This window comes from Anas platyrhynchos, chromosome 1, assembly GCF_047663525.1.
Source record: "Anas platyrhynchos isolate ZD024472 breed Pekin duck chromosome 1, IASCAAS_PekinDuck_T2T, whole genome shotgun sequence".
Lineage (NCBI taxonomy): Eukaryota > Metazoa > Chordata > Aves > Anseriformes > Anatidae > Anas > Anas platyrhynchos.
Genome location: NC_092587.1, coordinates 184,147,294 through 184,161,007, shown reverse-complemented (window position 1 = coordinate 184,161,007; position 13,714 = coordinate 184,147,294). Strand labels below are relative to the sequence as shown.

At 37.7% G+C, this 13,714-nt stretch overlaps 1 protein-coding gene across 14 annotated transcripts in view; it reads left to right on the top strand.

The window, feature by feature from the left end:
* FRY (FRY microtubule binding protein) overlaps positions 1-13,714 on the top strand; it is a 234,580-nt gene that overhangs the window by 180,521 nt on the left and 40,345 nt on the right. For all 14 annotated transcript variants that reach the window (XM_072032630.1, XM_072032633.1, XM_072032632.1 and 11 more), the window contains 10 exons: positions 495-645; positions 1,233-1,336; positions 4,367-4,552; positions 6,449-6,647; positions 7,273-7,394; positions 8,285-8,472; positions 9,357-9,451; positions 10,995-11,596; positions 13,303-13,400; positions 13,493-13,663. In XM_072032630.1, coding sequence (XP_071888731.1) covers positions 495-645; positions 1,233-1,336; positions 4,367-4,552; positions 6,449-6,647; positions 7,273-7,394; positions 8,285-8,472; positions 9,357-9,451; positions 10,995-11,596; positions 13,303-13,400; positions 13,493-13,663 — 1,916 coding nt within the window. The remainder of the gene's footprint in view (positions 1-494; positions 646-1,232; positions 1,337-4,366; positions 4,553-6,448; positions 6,648-7,272; positions 7,395-8,284; positions 8,473-9,356; positions 9,452-10,994; positions 11,597-13,302; positions 13,401-13,492; positions 13,664-13,714) is intronic.

Genomic DNA, 13,714 nt, shown 5'->3' with positions numbered 1-13,714 from the left:
AAAAAAAGTACCATGCTGAAGATGTTTTTTCACATTTCTTGTGTCTCTCCTAATGCAGGGCATTTAATTTCTGCCTTTGTAGCATTACTCAGCAGGGTGCTGGTCAGGAGCTGCAAGAATAAGTCACTGGTACACAGCTCCTTGCAGCAGATGGCTTCCAACAACAGCTTCGTTGGCTGAACTTTCCTCTCGTTTCTGAAGAGAAAGTCTGTTGCTTGTTGCTTTGTGATCTGGATCCAAAGCTACTAAGTGACAGCGGGGATTCAGCTGCAGCTCCTACAATTCACTGCTGTCTGCGTGGAATCTGTTTAATTTCCAGCAGCGTGGAAGAGGGATTAAAAATGCATCACTTGTTATTGAACACAGGAATTTGCAAACCTAATGTCTTCTTATCACATTATTCCAAACAGCTGAGCTGATGCATGAGTGTAAACTTTATTTTATTATTTCTTCAAAATGGGTAACCAGACTCAATTTAATACTTTTCTGTGCAGATGATCCTGTTTCTCCGTACACAAGCTGGTTGCTGAATATAGTTGAAACCAAACAACCACATCCCCTGCCCATGCCATACAATGGAGGATGTTGGGCACCGCTTGTGGACTACCTCCCAGAAACTATCACACCCCGGGGACCCCTTCATAGGTGAGCAGTTCCTCATTCTGACATTTCAGACAGCAAGGTGCTTCCTCTTACTGGTTGGCCAACACTATATCAAACTGTCCCACCACTCAGAACATCTGAAAATCACTCTTCAGTTTTCTATTTCCTGTACTGATTCCTGCTGATTCCTGTGTTAAAATGCAATAAAGGCTTGCAGTTCTGCTAGATTTGTACCAGAATGTCTGTTTACAATGTAGGACATCACTTTATGATAAGAGTCAAACTGAAGCAATAAAGACTAAACAGAAGAGGAAAATTAGTCTTTCTCAAGCTTCTGTGGCTGTTACTCATAGCACATTTTTCCCCTTTATTTTTTATTCTAATGAGGCTATGCCTATTCTGAATTTCCTCTTTTACATAATTTGTATTGACATTAACTGTGTTCTTTTCAGTAATGGGTACTTACCTGCTTAATACTGTAACTAAGTTACTTCAATATTAATCATATTGACAAATGCTACACATTTGAGAATGTTGAGATTCTTTATTTCTTATGAAATAATAGTTGGCATCTTGCTCTTTTCTCGCCTCCAAGGGGTTTCAAACTGACCCTGTGATTCAATTTCCAGGTGCAATATTGCTGTCATCTTCATGACTGAGATGGTAGTGGACCACAGTGTAAGAGAAGACTGGGCCCTTCACCTCCCTTTGTTGCTACATGCTCTCTTTTTGGGTAAGACCAGCAGAACAAAAAAGAAAGTATAAATGTACTCCATTCCTTTTACTTTAGTTTTGATTAAGCTATGGAGTTTTGTTTCTTATTATGATTTCCTAAAAAAAAAAGGCCTGAGGCAATTACAGTTCATCAGTCTCAAAACTTTGAAGCTTTTGAATATTTGAGCCAATTTCACTCAAATTTGAGAGATGGGTAGAAGTTTGAAGATGACTGACTTCCTAACACATCTATAATAAATGTAGGGGCCACCTAGGAGTAAGGCAGATGAAACTGATCTTTTGCATGTTCTTATTTGTGTTGGGCAGCTGGCCAGTCTGTATGTCTTATACGTGGACTACACACACAAATGCCATCTCTTGCCTTTGCAAAAATATTATGTAAGAGAGCCAACATTAATGTACTGCAGAGATAGCGAGGGTAGGACATGGATCACTGGAAAATAAGCTTCATTAATTTCACTGTTAATGGATTACTTCATAATCAGTGTTTTCCATTACATAAGTTTTCTGAGCTTAGAGGCACTCCTTTTTCCCCACTGCTATGTCTGTTCCTTATCGTAACAACTCAACCAGAGGTGGTATGTTCCTTATCCTAGCTCTTAATATTATGAAAACTGCATGGCGTAATTTTTTAGCACACAGGAGTATTTAGCATTATAAAGCCTCCAAGAGCAACAGCTAAAAGCATGCTGGAAGGGGCTTCCAGGGATGGTTTAATAAGACATTTCACATGTATTCTTCAATTAAAAGTTCAATTCCCTTTTGTGTCTGCCCATACGATTTTTTTTTTATTTCTTATGTTGGTGTGAACTTTTCAAGTGTAAGAGGGAGATGAATAAGAATTGGCTAAGTGAATCAGCATCAACTGATCAAACAACCTCTTTATTATGATTTATAACAAGTTACTGCAACTGGCATTTACAGTTAGAAATTCTCAGAAGAAAAACTGAATAACTTAAGACAGGAATAGCATGCAGGGTGGCTACTTGAGTTAAAACAACTGTAAGGAGCCATCAGGGAGCCATGCAAATAAACATATGCAGAAACACAGTTACAATATTAGTAATCCATTATAAAAATGTCTTTACTGATTCGCTTGTGCAATAATGTTTCAACATTGAAGTATTTCATAAGAAAAAAGTAGAAATTTGTGAATACCATTAAAGAAAGTCCTTTGGCTGAGAACTCCCAATTTTCAAATGGGGGATTAAAGTTAAATGCAAAAGCTAAGTGATAGCTAAAATGACACCATAGCCTCTGGGCTGTAAGTTCTGTTTCTCAAGAGCTGTTACAACTCCGGTGGAAAAATTTTCTATGTTTTGTAGAAGAGCTCTGTTGTGATGGTGTAAGGAAGTTATACTAAACGTGTTAGTCACAGGTGTGATAGTGACTGAAAAATAAGTAGTTCTGTTTTGTTGGAATGAGATTGTGCAGGTGCATCTGACCGAAAACAGAACTGGAAATAATATTGTGGCTAGCTGGGGAGCCTGTATCCTTCTGTATATCAGAAGGAGAGGAACAGTAGTGTAGTAAAATAGTTTTGCACTATGCATGTTTAATAGGTTATTGGATGGTGTGTAGTGCTTAGAGTGAAGCAGCAGCAAGACTGTTGGTGTGAACCTGCCTGCATCAGTAGTGCTACATCAGGAAAGCACTGCTGTTTAAAAACTCTTGTGCAACCATTGTGAGATGAGTTGATCAGCAAGACTACTTTCCTGTGGAAATGTGCCCATGTGACAGAAGTTTACCCTCTTGGGCCCTCTTCCAAGTTAGAGAAGGGGCCAGCGCTGGAGAAGCACAAAGACTGAACTATCCATCTCACTTCAAAGTTAACATATCTATGTTAACTTTGTATCTATCTACTTGTATATGATACTAGGGGTTAACTGGATTTCAGCCACAAGTGCCAATACAGAATTTATCTCCAACTAAAAGAACTTGTTACACCCCTTTCACTCCTGAAGTGTATGTTAAAACAGGGTAGGATGGGATCCTGGCAGGTGGAAGGAAATGGAAAAATGAAAATAGGAGCAGGGAACTCAAGAAGCAGGAAAAGGGACAGACCTGTTGGCAGTGCTTCTTTTGGAGAAGGCTGTGGGCAGATGGGTCAAACTGGGAATCCCAGCGTATCCAAAGACCTGATGATAGGAGCCTAAAGTGCACACCTAAAACTATGGCACTATGAGAAGATGCATTTTTGCAGACTGTGACTTGAAAGACCTGTTGGCTGCTTCCCCTTTGAGTGAAAAAGGGGCTGCTTTTTAAAGAATATATCCTAAGAAGAAAGGAACTGAAGAAGAAAACAATTCAAATTTCCAACACCTAAACACAGGGAATTATTTGCAAATGTCCTGAAAGATACTGAAAAAGAATTGAAAAAAGCTTATTATCACACTGTGACTTTTATTTTATGAGAGTCTGTTTCCTTTATGTTGGTAACTTGGGATTTATTCAGGTTGTGTTAAAATCTGGGAGCATACAAAGAAACAGCATTAGTGCTAAACTGATCAGGGTCTTTCAGTGCTATACCTTCCATTTCAGTTCTGCACCCTGAGGTAGTGGCTCATTTCTCATGCTGTCTTTCTGGTAGCTGAAGTTCTTTCTCAAGGGATTTTGTCTGTCAGTACCTTTCTTTGTAAATCACTATCTACCTCATACAGTTTGCACGAGTTTTAAAGCTGATGTCTGTGCAGGAAAGCCAGATACTGAGTTAAGCAAGGGAGATACATGCACCACCAAGAATCTCTTATCTTTTGAGGTTTTCCAGCCCTAGTAAATTAATGCTTCAGTGAGACAGGATGCATAAAGGTATATTGCCACACATTGTTTTTGTGTGGGACCTCAGCCTGGAAACTAAATATACACAAGCATTTGAACTAAAAATGCTAGTAACTGTGTCCGGAAATACTGCATCTTTTGTTTGTTTGCACTGTTGCTATGAACTGCCTTGGAATTTTTGCTATCTCTGGAATGTGAACTTGTTTATTATTGCTTCATATTCAGAGATTGCTGTAACCTTTTCTTTTAGGTCTTGACCATTACCGCCCTGAGGTCTTTGAACACAGTAAAAAGTTACTGCTTCACCTTCTGATTGCATTATCTTGCAACAGCAACTATCAAGCCATTGCATCAGTGCTTCTTCAGACCAGAGAGATGAATGAGACCAAGACTCTGACCGTACAACCAGCATATTTACCTGAGTATCTTTATACAGGTAATAAAGCACAAGAAGAGAACATTGCATTGTACTGAGAGCTTTTTCAAAGTTGAATGTCAAGGTTACTTTCCTAAAATATAACTGTTTTGATAAATGAAAGTAGTAAAGTGGCAAATCCAAACAGTTACCATAAATATTAATTCCATGAAAACTATCCTAGAGGTGCACCCAAATTATTATTAGATAACTCTCCTGATAGTGAGAAAGCTATCTGCTGTAAGGCAAGGTATATAATGTAGAATTTTAAATATCAATATGGCTATTAACTACCTAACCTCCTCCACAGGGAGTAAGGACTGCTTTAAATGAGGGCAATCAGTCCTCAACCTTCAAAATAAACAAACAGATACATAAATAATTCGATACGGGAAGAACAGTAGAAATATGCAGCTCAGACTTCATATTCCTAAGTTAAATTTTACATGTTATATACCCTGCTTTATACCACAGACGCACTTCTTTTCTGTCCTGAAATCTCTTTCAGACCTCTGCTGAGCTGGATGTTCTGTTAACTTCTAGAAATTTACTTGGTTTTAAGGGATTAGTTGGGAGCAGTTACTTGAAAGCACCCAGGTAGATTTACTGTTGCCATATAGTGTTATTAAAAGCAAGTTTACTGTTGAGATTTGAAGGAATTACAGGACCAGTGTAGTGTTATGGAGGTAGGCTTAGTTGTCTGGGAGAGGGTGAGGAACTTTACAGTACACTGACAAATGAAAAACAAAGATTATCAAGTTAGTGACATTTCCATCATTCTTTAGGAATACGGCCAAACATAATAAATAGTTTGGATTTATATAGAATATTGATAACATTATTCTTCTTTTATGGGTTACAAAAATTTGGTTTTAAGATAACGAGAAAAGGGAATTCAGTATACATAGTTAAAATTAATAAATTAATTTGGCCTTTTTAGATTTCAGTCTGAATAAAGTCTGTGCAAAATTACCTCACACATGAATTTCCCTTCTGACTTGTGTACATCTCTTTTCCAACACATGTCCATGAATTATTTAATACAGAATAAAATTCAGTAATAAAATATTACTGCTTTTCTGCCAAAATGGAACGCTCTTTTTATTCCTATCTCTGAAAGCATAATTGGTACTCTGTCTTGGCCTCTTGGGTCCAAAAAGATATCAACACGTTGTATTTGGATTCTTTTTTGATCATCTAATATAAAGAGTCAAAGTGTGGGTGAGTAGCTGTAGTGAAGAATCCTAAATAAAATACTTCAGCTCAGGTTCATTCCACATACTGTCAGGCAATGAAATTAGGAGACTGACTCCTAGTCTGCAACAAATAGCCCCTTCTGCTCCCTGTCTTCTCACAAGGCCAATTTTTCAGTACATATGGCCTAAGATGACTAGCAATCTAACCTTAAGAAAACAGGTCTTAGTTCCAGCTCTGAAGTTGCATGGCAAGTTGCATGAAGTTGCATGCAAATTTTTGATCCAGCAGCACTCTTGCTCAGTTGTTTAACCTTAATGATGAAAATATTTAATAAGAGCAGCTCAGTGTTTACAGTTAAAGGTGTTTAACAGAGTCCTCAGGTGTCTTGTTTTCCATTGCATTTGTAAAATTAAGGACAGCATCTTTGTCCTAAAAAGTCCATCTTACAGAGGGCTTTTTAGTGTCCCCCTAGCCAAAAAAAAAATCTATCTTGACTATGATGTTCTTCATTTCACATTGCATTCTGCACGTTGAAAAGCATTACCATTTTCACTCCCATTGGTGTTTGAGGGCTGATGCATTCTGCAGGTTTCTTCTGTGTTTCCCCATAGAAGGTTTCTGCTGTTTAATCTGTGAAGAGAGCTTCTTGGTGGACATATTCATCTCTAACACTGGCCCAACAGCACATTCCGTCTTTATCTCCTCCCTTTCTGCTGGCAGGTGGCTTTGACTTTCTGCGGGAATACCAGTCATCTCCAGTACCAGACTCCGGCCTGAGCTCCAGCTCCACCTCCTCCAGTATCAGTCTGGGAGGCAGCAGTGGAAATCTCCCACAGATTACACAAGAGGTTGAGGACATGGATACCGCTGCTGAAACAGATGAGAAAGCAAACAAGTTAATTGAGTTTCTGACAACCAGGTAATGGAGACAAGTAGAGGTTACATTTGTACTCGAAGTGCATGGTTTCTTCAATTATCTGTAGCAACTTAAAAGACTCAAAGGAAAATGATGGAGATTTTGTAGTAATTACAGACTCCCATTCCTCTTTCATTGATACCTATAGTAGTAGGTAGGAGTTTAAAGGCATTACAGTGTCAGGAACATGAGAAAAAATTGTGCCTGATAGCAATAAAATGTTTAATTGACTGATAGCATTATGTTCAACAGTGAGCTAATAGAAAAAAAGCTTTATTATCATACAAGTAGACAGGAGGTACACAGGGCACAGTGAAAGGCCATGCTGAAACTAATATTAACTACTGACTACAGCTGGCAGATCCTAGACACAATATCAAATTTAAAACCAGAGATTTGTTTATGCTGCCCTCTAAATGGCATAATGTGCAATTTAAGTGAGATGTTTTGTTAAATACAATGTAGGAATACTTATTTACTTTATCTTGCTTATAAAACTCTGTTTGGTTGCATGTTTTCCAGGCTGTGGCCCTGGAAATATGTAATTGCATTTACAGTTTGTATGTTTTAACTGATTACATTTATTTCAGATAAAGCAATTTTGTACTTTGTTATGTATTTCTTTAAGGGCATTTGGTCCACTGTGGTGCCACGAAGATATCACACCTAAAAATCAGAACACCAAGAGCGCTGAGCAGCTTACTAATTTTCTGCGCCATGTTGTCTCTGTATTTAAAGATTCCAAGTCAGGTAGTAATTTATTTTTTTTCCTTCAATAACAAAAGAATATTCTTTCAAGGTCACACTGAATGTTTATCGCTCTGATTTAGTAGATCTACTTATGCAGAAACACAATGTATTGTATGTCTTAAGAAGGTTGAATGACATATGAAATAATTGCTTTAAAGAAATCATGTTAGATTGGATCGCAGCTGAATGTTAAATCAAGCATTCCTTCAAAGTTGTTGTTGGAAAGCTTTTTGATTGATTGTTTAGCAGTTAAAAACTCCTCTATGGCCTGTTGGTGAAATAGATTGCAGTTACTAAGTAAATGTACTTTTGTTAATTGCTTCTGGCAATTAAATTTTAGTTTTAATTTATTATGTTTTTAGAACATAGGAAATGTACCAAACATGTTTTGAATACTGACATAGATTCTAATTAACAGTCTTCCAAGATCAAAGCAGACTGGAAAATCAGTATTTATATTTAAGATCTTATCCAAAGTCTACTGAAGCTACTAGGAAGACTTCTAATTCAGCTTGGCTTTAGGTCTGGGAGTGTTTAGAAGTTACTGCATTGCCGCCAGTTAAGAATAGCATGTGACTTCAAAATTTGTCCAAGAATTGTAAAAAAAATTGAAATCAGATGAAGAATTTAATTTTTTGCTGAAAAAAAAACAGACCTTTCCAGACTCAGAATTTTGGTTTTGCAAAGTTTATTTTCTTACATTCTTTGTGAAATAAATGTAAAAATTGGGAAACTCACACAAAACATTGCTGCATCCCCGTTTCTTACAGGGTTTTCAAGGTGCACTACAGTGTATGCCCTCCCCACAGAGTTGGTTCAGCCAGTACCTGATCCACAATAAGGTCCACAATATCAACAACAAAAAATTGACATACTATCCTTTTGCTTAGGTTTTCATTTGGAGCAGCATCTGAGTGAAGTTGCTTTACAAACAGCTCTTTCAAGCTCTTCAAGACACTATGCAGGTCGCTCTTTCCAAATATTCAGGGCCCTAAAGCAGCCCCTTTCTGCACATGCATTGTCTGACCTCCTGTCAAGATTGGTGGAAGTTATTGGAGAGCATGGAGATGAGATTCAGGTATATATGTGTACATAATGCTTTGTTAGTACTGTTGATTTAAGGTATGTTTAATTTAAAGCTATGATTTTAACAAGGAGTTCTGGAGTCAAGTGATGTGGGGTAGAATGCGGCCTTAAAAAAGGCCACACCTCTGAATTCACCGAACCTGGATGTACCTTATCAAAGCCTTTCTCAGAAGACCTCTAGTAATTGTTACTGAAAATTATATCTTCATTATGATCATTTTTTCCCTTTTCTTACCACTAATTTGTGTTTAAGAAGCCCATCATCTTATCTGCTAATGTAACCTAACAACACGGAGTAGACACCACCTCATTTCTCAAATGTTTACATATTTAAGAATAAAAAAATCCACACCATCCATAACAATACAAAACCTATGCTAACCTAACTTGACCTAGTCCTCTCTCAGTGAACTGAGATTTTCATTCACTTTAGCTGAACAGACGGTTCAGAGCCTATTAAGAGATTCACGGCTTAAATAAAGAGAACTACTAGCTCTTAATAAGAAATAGACTGACATCACTTCCATATTTTAACTAGGTAATGAAACTGCCACAAGATGACAGTAATATTCTGTCACTATAGCTTGTGCAGAATTTAAATCCGTGACCTGCAAGTCAGAGGTTCTGTATGCCATTACCAGTCCCCTGATGAGACGTGCTCTTCTTGCATGCCTTCATAGATCATTCAGAGGCAGAAAATAAAACACTTGTAGTGACTTCTGATGTTCAGGATAATGGCACTAGTGTGAATGTTGTTCTAGTTTCAGGAGAAATTATTTTCGGTAGATGATTTTGTTTCTTTTATGAACTGTATCATTTTGAATATTCACTATTTTGAGTATCTTTGTTGAAATGGCTAATTGCATGCATTGACAGGGGTATGTAATGGAAGCACTACTTACTTTGGAAGCTGCAGTGGATAATCTATCTGATTGCTTGAAGAACAGTGATCTTTTGACGGTGTTATCTCGGTAAGAGCCTGTTCCCCTTACTGTATCTTTTTTTTTCAAATTTTCATAATACTAAGTGCCGTTCTGTAATCTGACAGCATAAAATGATTTGATATGATTGGGATCGTTTGTAACCTACGTAGAACTAGACTAAGAGCATATGTCTGCCAAATTTTGCAATAGTTGAAATAATTTTGATATAGCTAATGGAACCTTCCAATGCGTTGTAAATTCTGCCATGTTACTGCTTGGATATAATTTATTTAAATATCTTTGAAAAATATTGTGTTTTTCATACTTTGTGTTTTTGTACTGTATCCTTGAAAACATATCTACAAAAAATGTTTTAGAATGTTGTTTTAGAATTTTGTTTTATGTTGGTTTAGAATATTGTTTTAGTGTTAGAATGGTGTTTTAGAATACAGATTTAATACATCCTTTTGTTCTCAAATGAAGTACTCCTCAACAAGTAAATGATCATGGGTTGTTGTCAGTAAAAGTAGAGTGATTTTTTTCCTATATGTAGATAACTTACAGATTTTGCCAGAGGCCTAGACCGTCTTTATGGGACTGTTGGCCTTAAAGTAGACCATTACGCATGATGGGAAATTTCAGGTGCCTTCCATAACACATCTGTTGACACTACTGAGGGGAAACTGAATGTCTATCCAACTCCTAATAGCAAGAACTGAATGGGGAATGTGTTCAGAAAAGTTACTGTAAGCTACCAAGCTTTACATGTAGGATAAAAACCAATATTCTTTACCTTAACACTACCGATTCTATAAAATCCTCCTCAAAGATTATAAACAGTACAGACCTACAGTATTATGAGTTGGGAATAGGGACAGAGAGTCAGGAATTAGCTGTTCTCCAGCACAAATTTCCCTTTCATGTATCAACACAGACGGCTCATCTGTACAGATAATTGATAGCGATTGTCTAGACTATCCCATGAGGCATAAATCGTTAGAATTGAAAATCCTCTGCTTTCTATAAACTATCTCAAAGATATATTAGGACTCAGGCAGGGGAATGCAATGACAACAAGGTTTCTGAAGGACCTCTACTAGCAAGGGAAGCATAGGCAACCACAGGACAGGTCTCTTGAAGGTAATGTGGCTTATTTGTCATTCTGCTTAAGATACACTTTTTAATTCCCACAGTTCTTCACATCGGTCCATAAACCCTTGTACATTTTGCCTACGTGCTGTTCAGGTATCTCCACTGATGAGGGCATTTTTAAGTACAACGCTGCCATTTCATACAGACACTTCCACAAGTCACTTCACAGCTCTCTCTCCTATCTCATTGTCATTCATACCTACTGAGCCTGTAGGCTATCGTGCTATGGTTTGCTGCAGCACCACAGGAACCTCACTGCAGTCATGTCTGTGGGCACTTCTGGAACAAAAAAGGCAGGAGGCATTAGACAGTTTGATGTTTTACTTTTCCTGTTTAAATATTTATTTACATTTTGATAAATACCTGACTTGCATCTAATGTACAATTTTCAAGCAGTGAATGCACACATTGCAATGTATGCTCTATGTTTTGGGTTCAGTTCATCTTCACCAGATTTGACATCAAGCACCAAGCTGACGGCAAACCGGAAGAGCACGGGACAGCTGAACGTGAATCCTGCAAGCGGTAACACGGCCACCGCTGAACGAAGCCGGCACCAGAGAAGCTTCTCTGTACCTAAGAAATTTGGAGATGTGGACAAATGCTCGGATCCACCCCGCAGTGCCACGCTAGACAGAATCCAGGCATGCACACAACAAGGCCTCTCGTCTAAAACCAGAAGTTCATCTTCTCTAAAGGACAGTCTCACTGACCCATCCCATATCAACAATCCAACCAGCCTACTGGCCACCATCTTCTGGGTTGCTGTGGCTTTGATGGAATCTGATTTTGAGTTTGAGTATCTCATGGCATTGAGGCTACTAAATAAACTTCTGGCTCATTTGCCACTAGATAAAGCTGAAAACCGGGAGAAGTTAGAGAAGTTGCAAGGGCAGTTGAAGTGGGCAGACTTCTCAGGACTTCAGCAGCTACTTCTGAAAGGATTCACCTCCCTTACTACCACTGATCTCACACTACAGCTCTTCAGTTTGCTGACACCAGTGTCTCGAATATCCATGGTGGATTCCTCTCAAGCTATAGGTAAAACCAGTGTACTTTTCATTCTTTCAGTTTCTATTGCTTTGATGTTTGATGACAGACCTCTTTAGGCTACTTGCATAAAACCAAAAATGGCACTTTGTTTTGTAATATATAATAATCTAGTCTTGCTTTGGGTTTAGTTTGCTTTTTAAAATTTTATAGCAACATAACATGTTTCAGAAAAGTGAATATATTGCACAATAAGTTTTGGAGGAGAGTGGTCATGTATTATTCAACATTTCACCTTTAGGGCTCAGCAGCATATACAGTTTCTGAGTGCTGATAAAGTAACTGTGTGTAAAGAGATACTGACACTTTTTATAACCTATTCTGGCCACTTTTTTCCGTTGAATTATTTTCAGAATATTGCAGATTATTCAATTTTAAATTAGCTCCATGGGATTTTCATGGGATTTTTAATTAGAGCTTCATGGGATTTTTCTTAGAAGTGTATGCATTGAAAACTCCTGTATGCTTTTTACAATAGCGCAGTAATGAGTGAGGAGGAGAGAGGCCTGGGTTATAAGGAAGTAAGGTAACATTCTGAAATTTTAAATTATTTAGCTGAGCTTGTGACCACTTCGTAATTATATTTCTTGAAGAGAGTTTCTGTGCTATTCCAGATTTTTATTCTTCTTTCTGTCAGAAACACAGATGTTAAGACAATTTTGCAGGACTCACAACTAAGTCATAACAAGTGTAGACACAGAATAAGGAGACAAATGCAATGAACAGCCTGTTCTTCTCTAAGCACCCATGTGGTACATATGTTCCAGACTTTGGCTGGGCAATTCACACATGGGCTGTGAAGGTACCATCTGGAGGTATCTTCTTCTTTTCCCCAAGTCTAGAGGAAGCCTAAGGAAATTTTGTTCCTAACTTAGGCCACTTAATTAATTACATGAAACCAAGGTTAGAATATTATTTTCGTATGTTCAGATTTTTTCAAAAAAGCTGATATGTTTGGTTACCATTACTTGATTTCTAAGCTCTCAGCTCCCACCTGAACTGGAGCAGCTTTTGTTACAGCTCCCCAAAACAGCCACTGCCTATAGTTCACCGACTTGAACCAGCTGTAAATTGGTGTAGTAGAGCTGAATCCCAGCTTATCAGAGCCTTTACAGTGATGACAGGGGATGGCATTTGGTGCAGGAACCATTTCCTAGCTTCAAAAGCACCCATTTGAGAGCTTTCATCTGAGCATTTATATCGGAATTTTGATTCAAAAGTATTATTACTAACTGTGAAACAATGGAAGCTGCATGTGACAGCCTGACCAAAACTGTTGTGTGTTCATCAATACTCACTGAATTTCTTAATGCGTTTTAGCAGCAGTAATCAAAATGCCATCAGTTAAAACTATCGGTAAGTCCATTAAGTGGAAAAGATAAAAATACTCTAGCAAGAATAAAACATATACTTTTGTGAGATATTTTATTCTGTAAATAAGTACTTGTTTCTGTGGTATTACTTGTAGAAATGGGTTCATGTTTTATGACACTACTGGTGCCTAACTGATAGACTGGATTTTCAAATTAAGGCCCCTTTTATGAAGGATGTGGTGTGGCCAGTGGTGTGAACAATTTGGCAGAATCTATGTATAATGTAATACTGAAACTGTTATCTCCCATAAAATACCATCTTAAAGATCTCTGTGGCTATTACCATTGGGAATATTCATTTTGTTCTTTATTTTCCTGTTCTAGGGTTTCCACTGAATGTTTTGTGTCTCCTGCCTCATTTAATTCAACATTTTGACAGCCCAAACCAGTTTTGTAAAGATGTAGCTGAAAGGATTGCACAGGTATCAAAATTATTTACTGTTTTGTATATCCACAGACCTTTAAAATGCAGTTGTTTTGTTCTTAACACGTGTTGACATTTATATTTAATTAGGTTTGTCTGGAGGAAAAGAACCCCAAGCTATCAAATCTTGCACATGTCATGACCCTTTATAAAACACACAGCTATACAAGGGACTGTGCTACCTGGGTAAACGTGGTCTGCCGTTACCTTCATGAAGCATTTGCTGATATTACTTTGAGTATGGTTACGTATTTGGCTGAGGTAAGTTTTCAAAGAATTTTTGCTGTTTTAACTCCTCTGTTGTCTAATGAC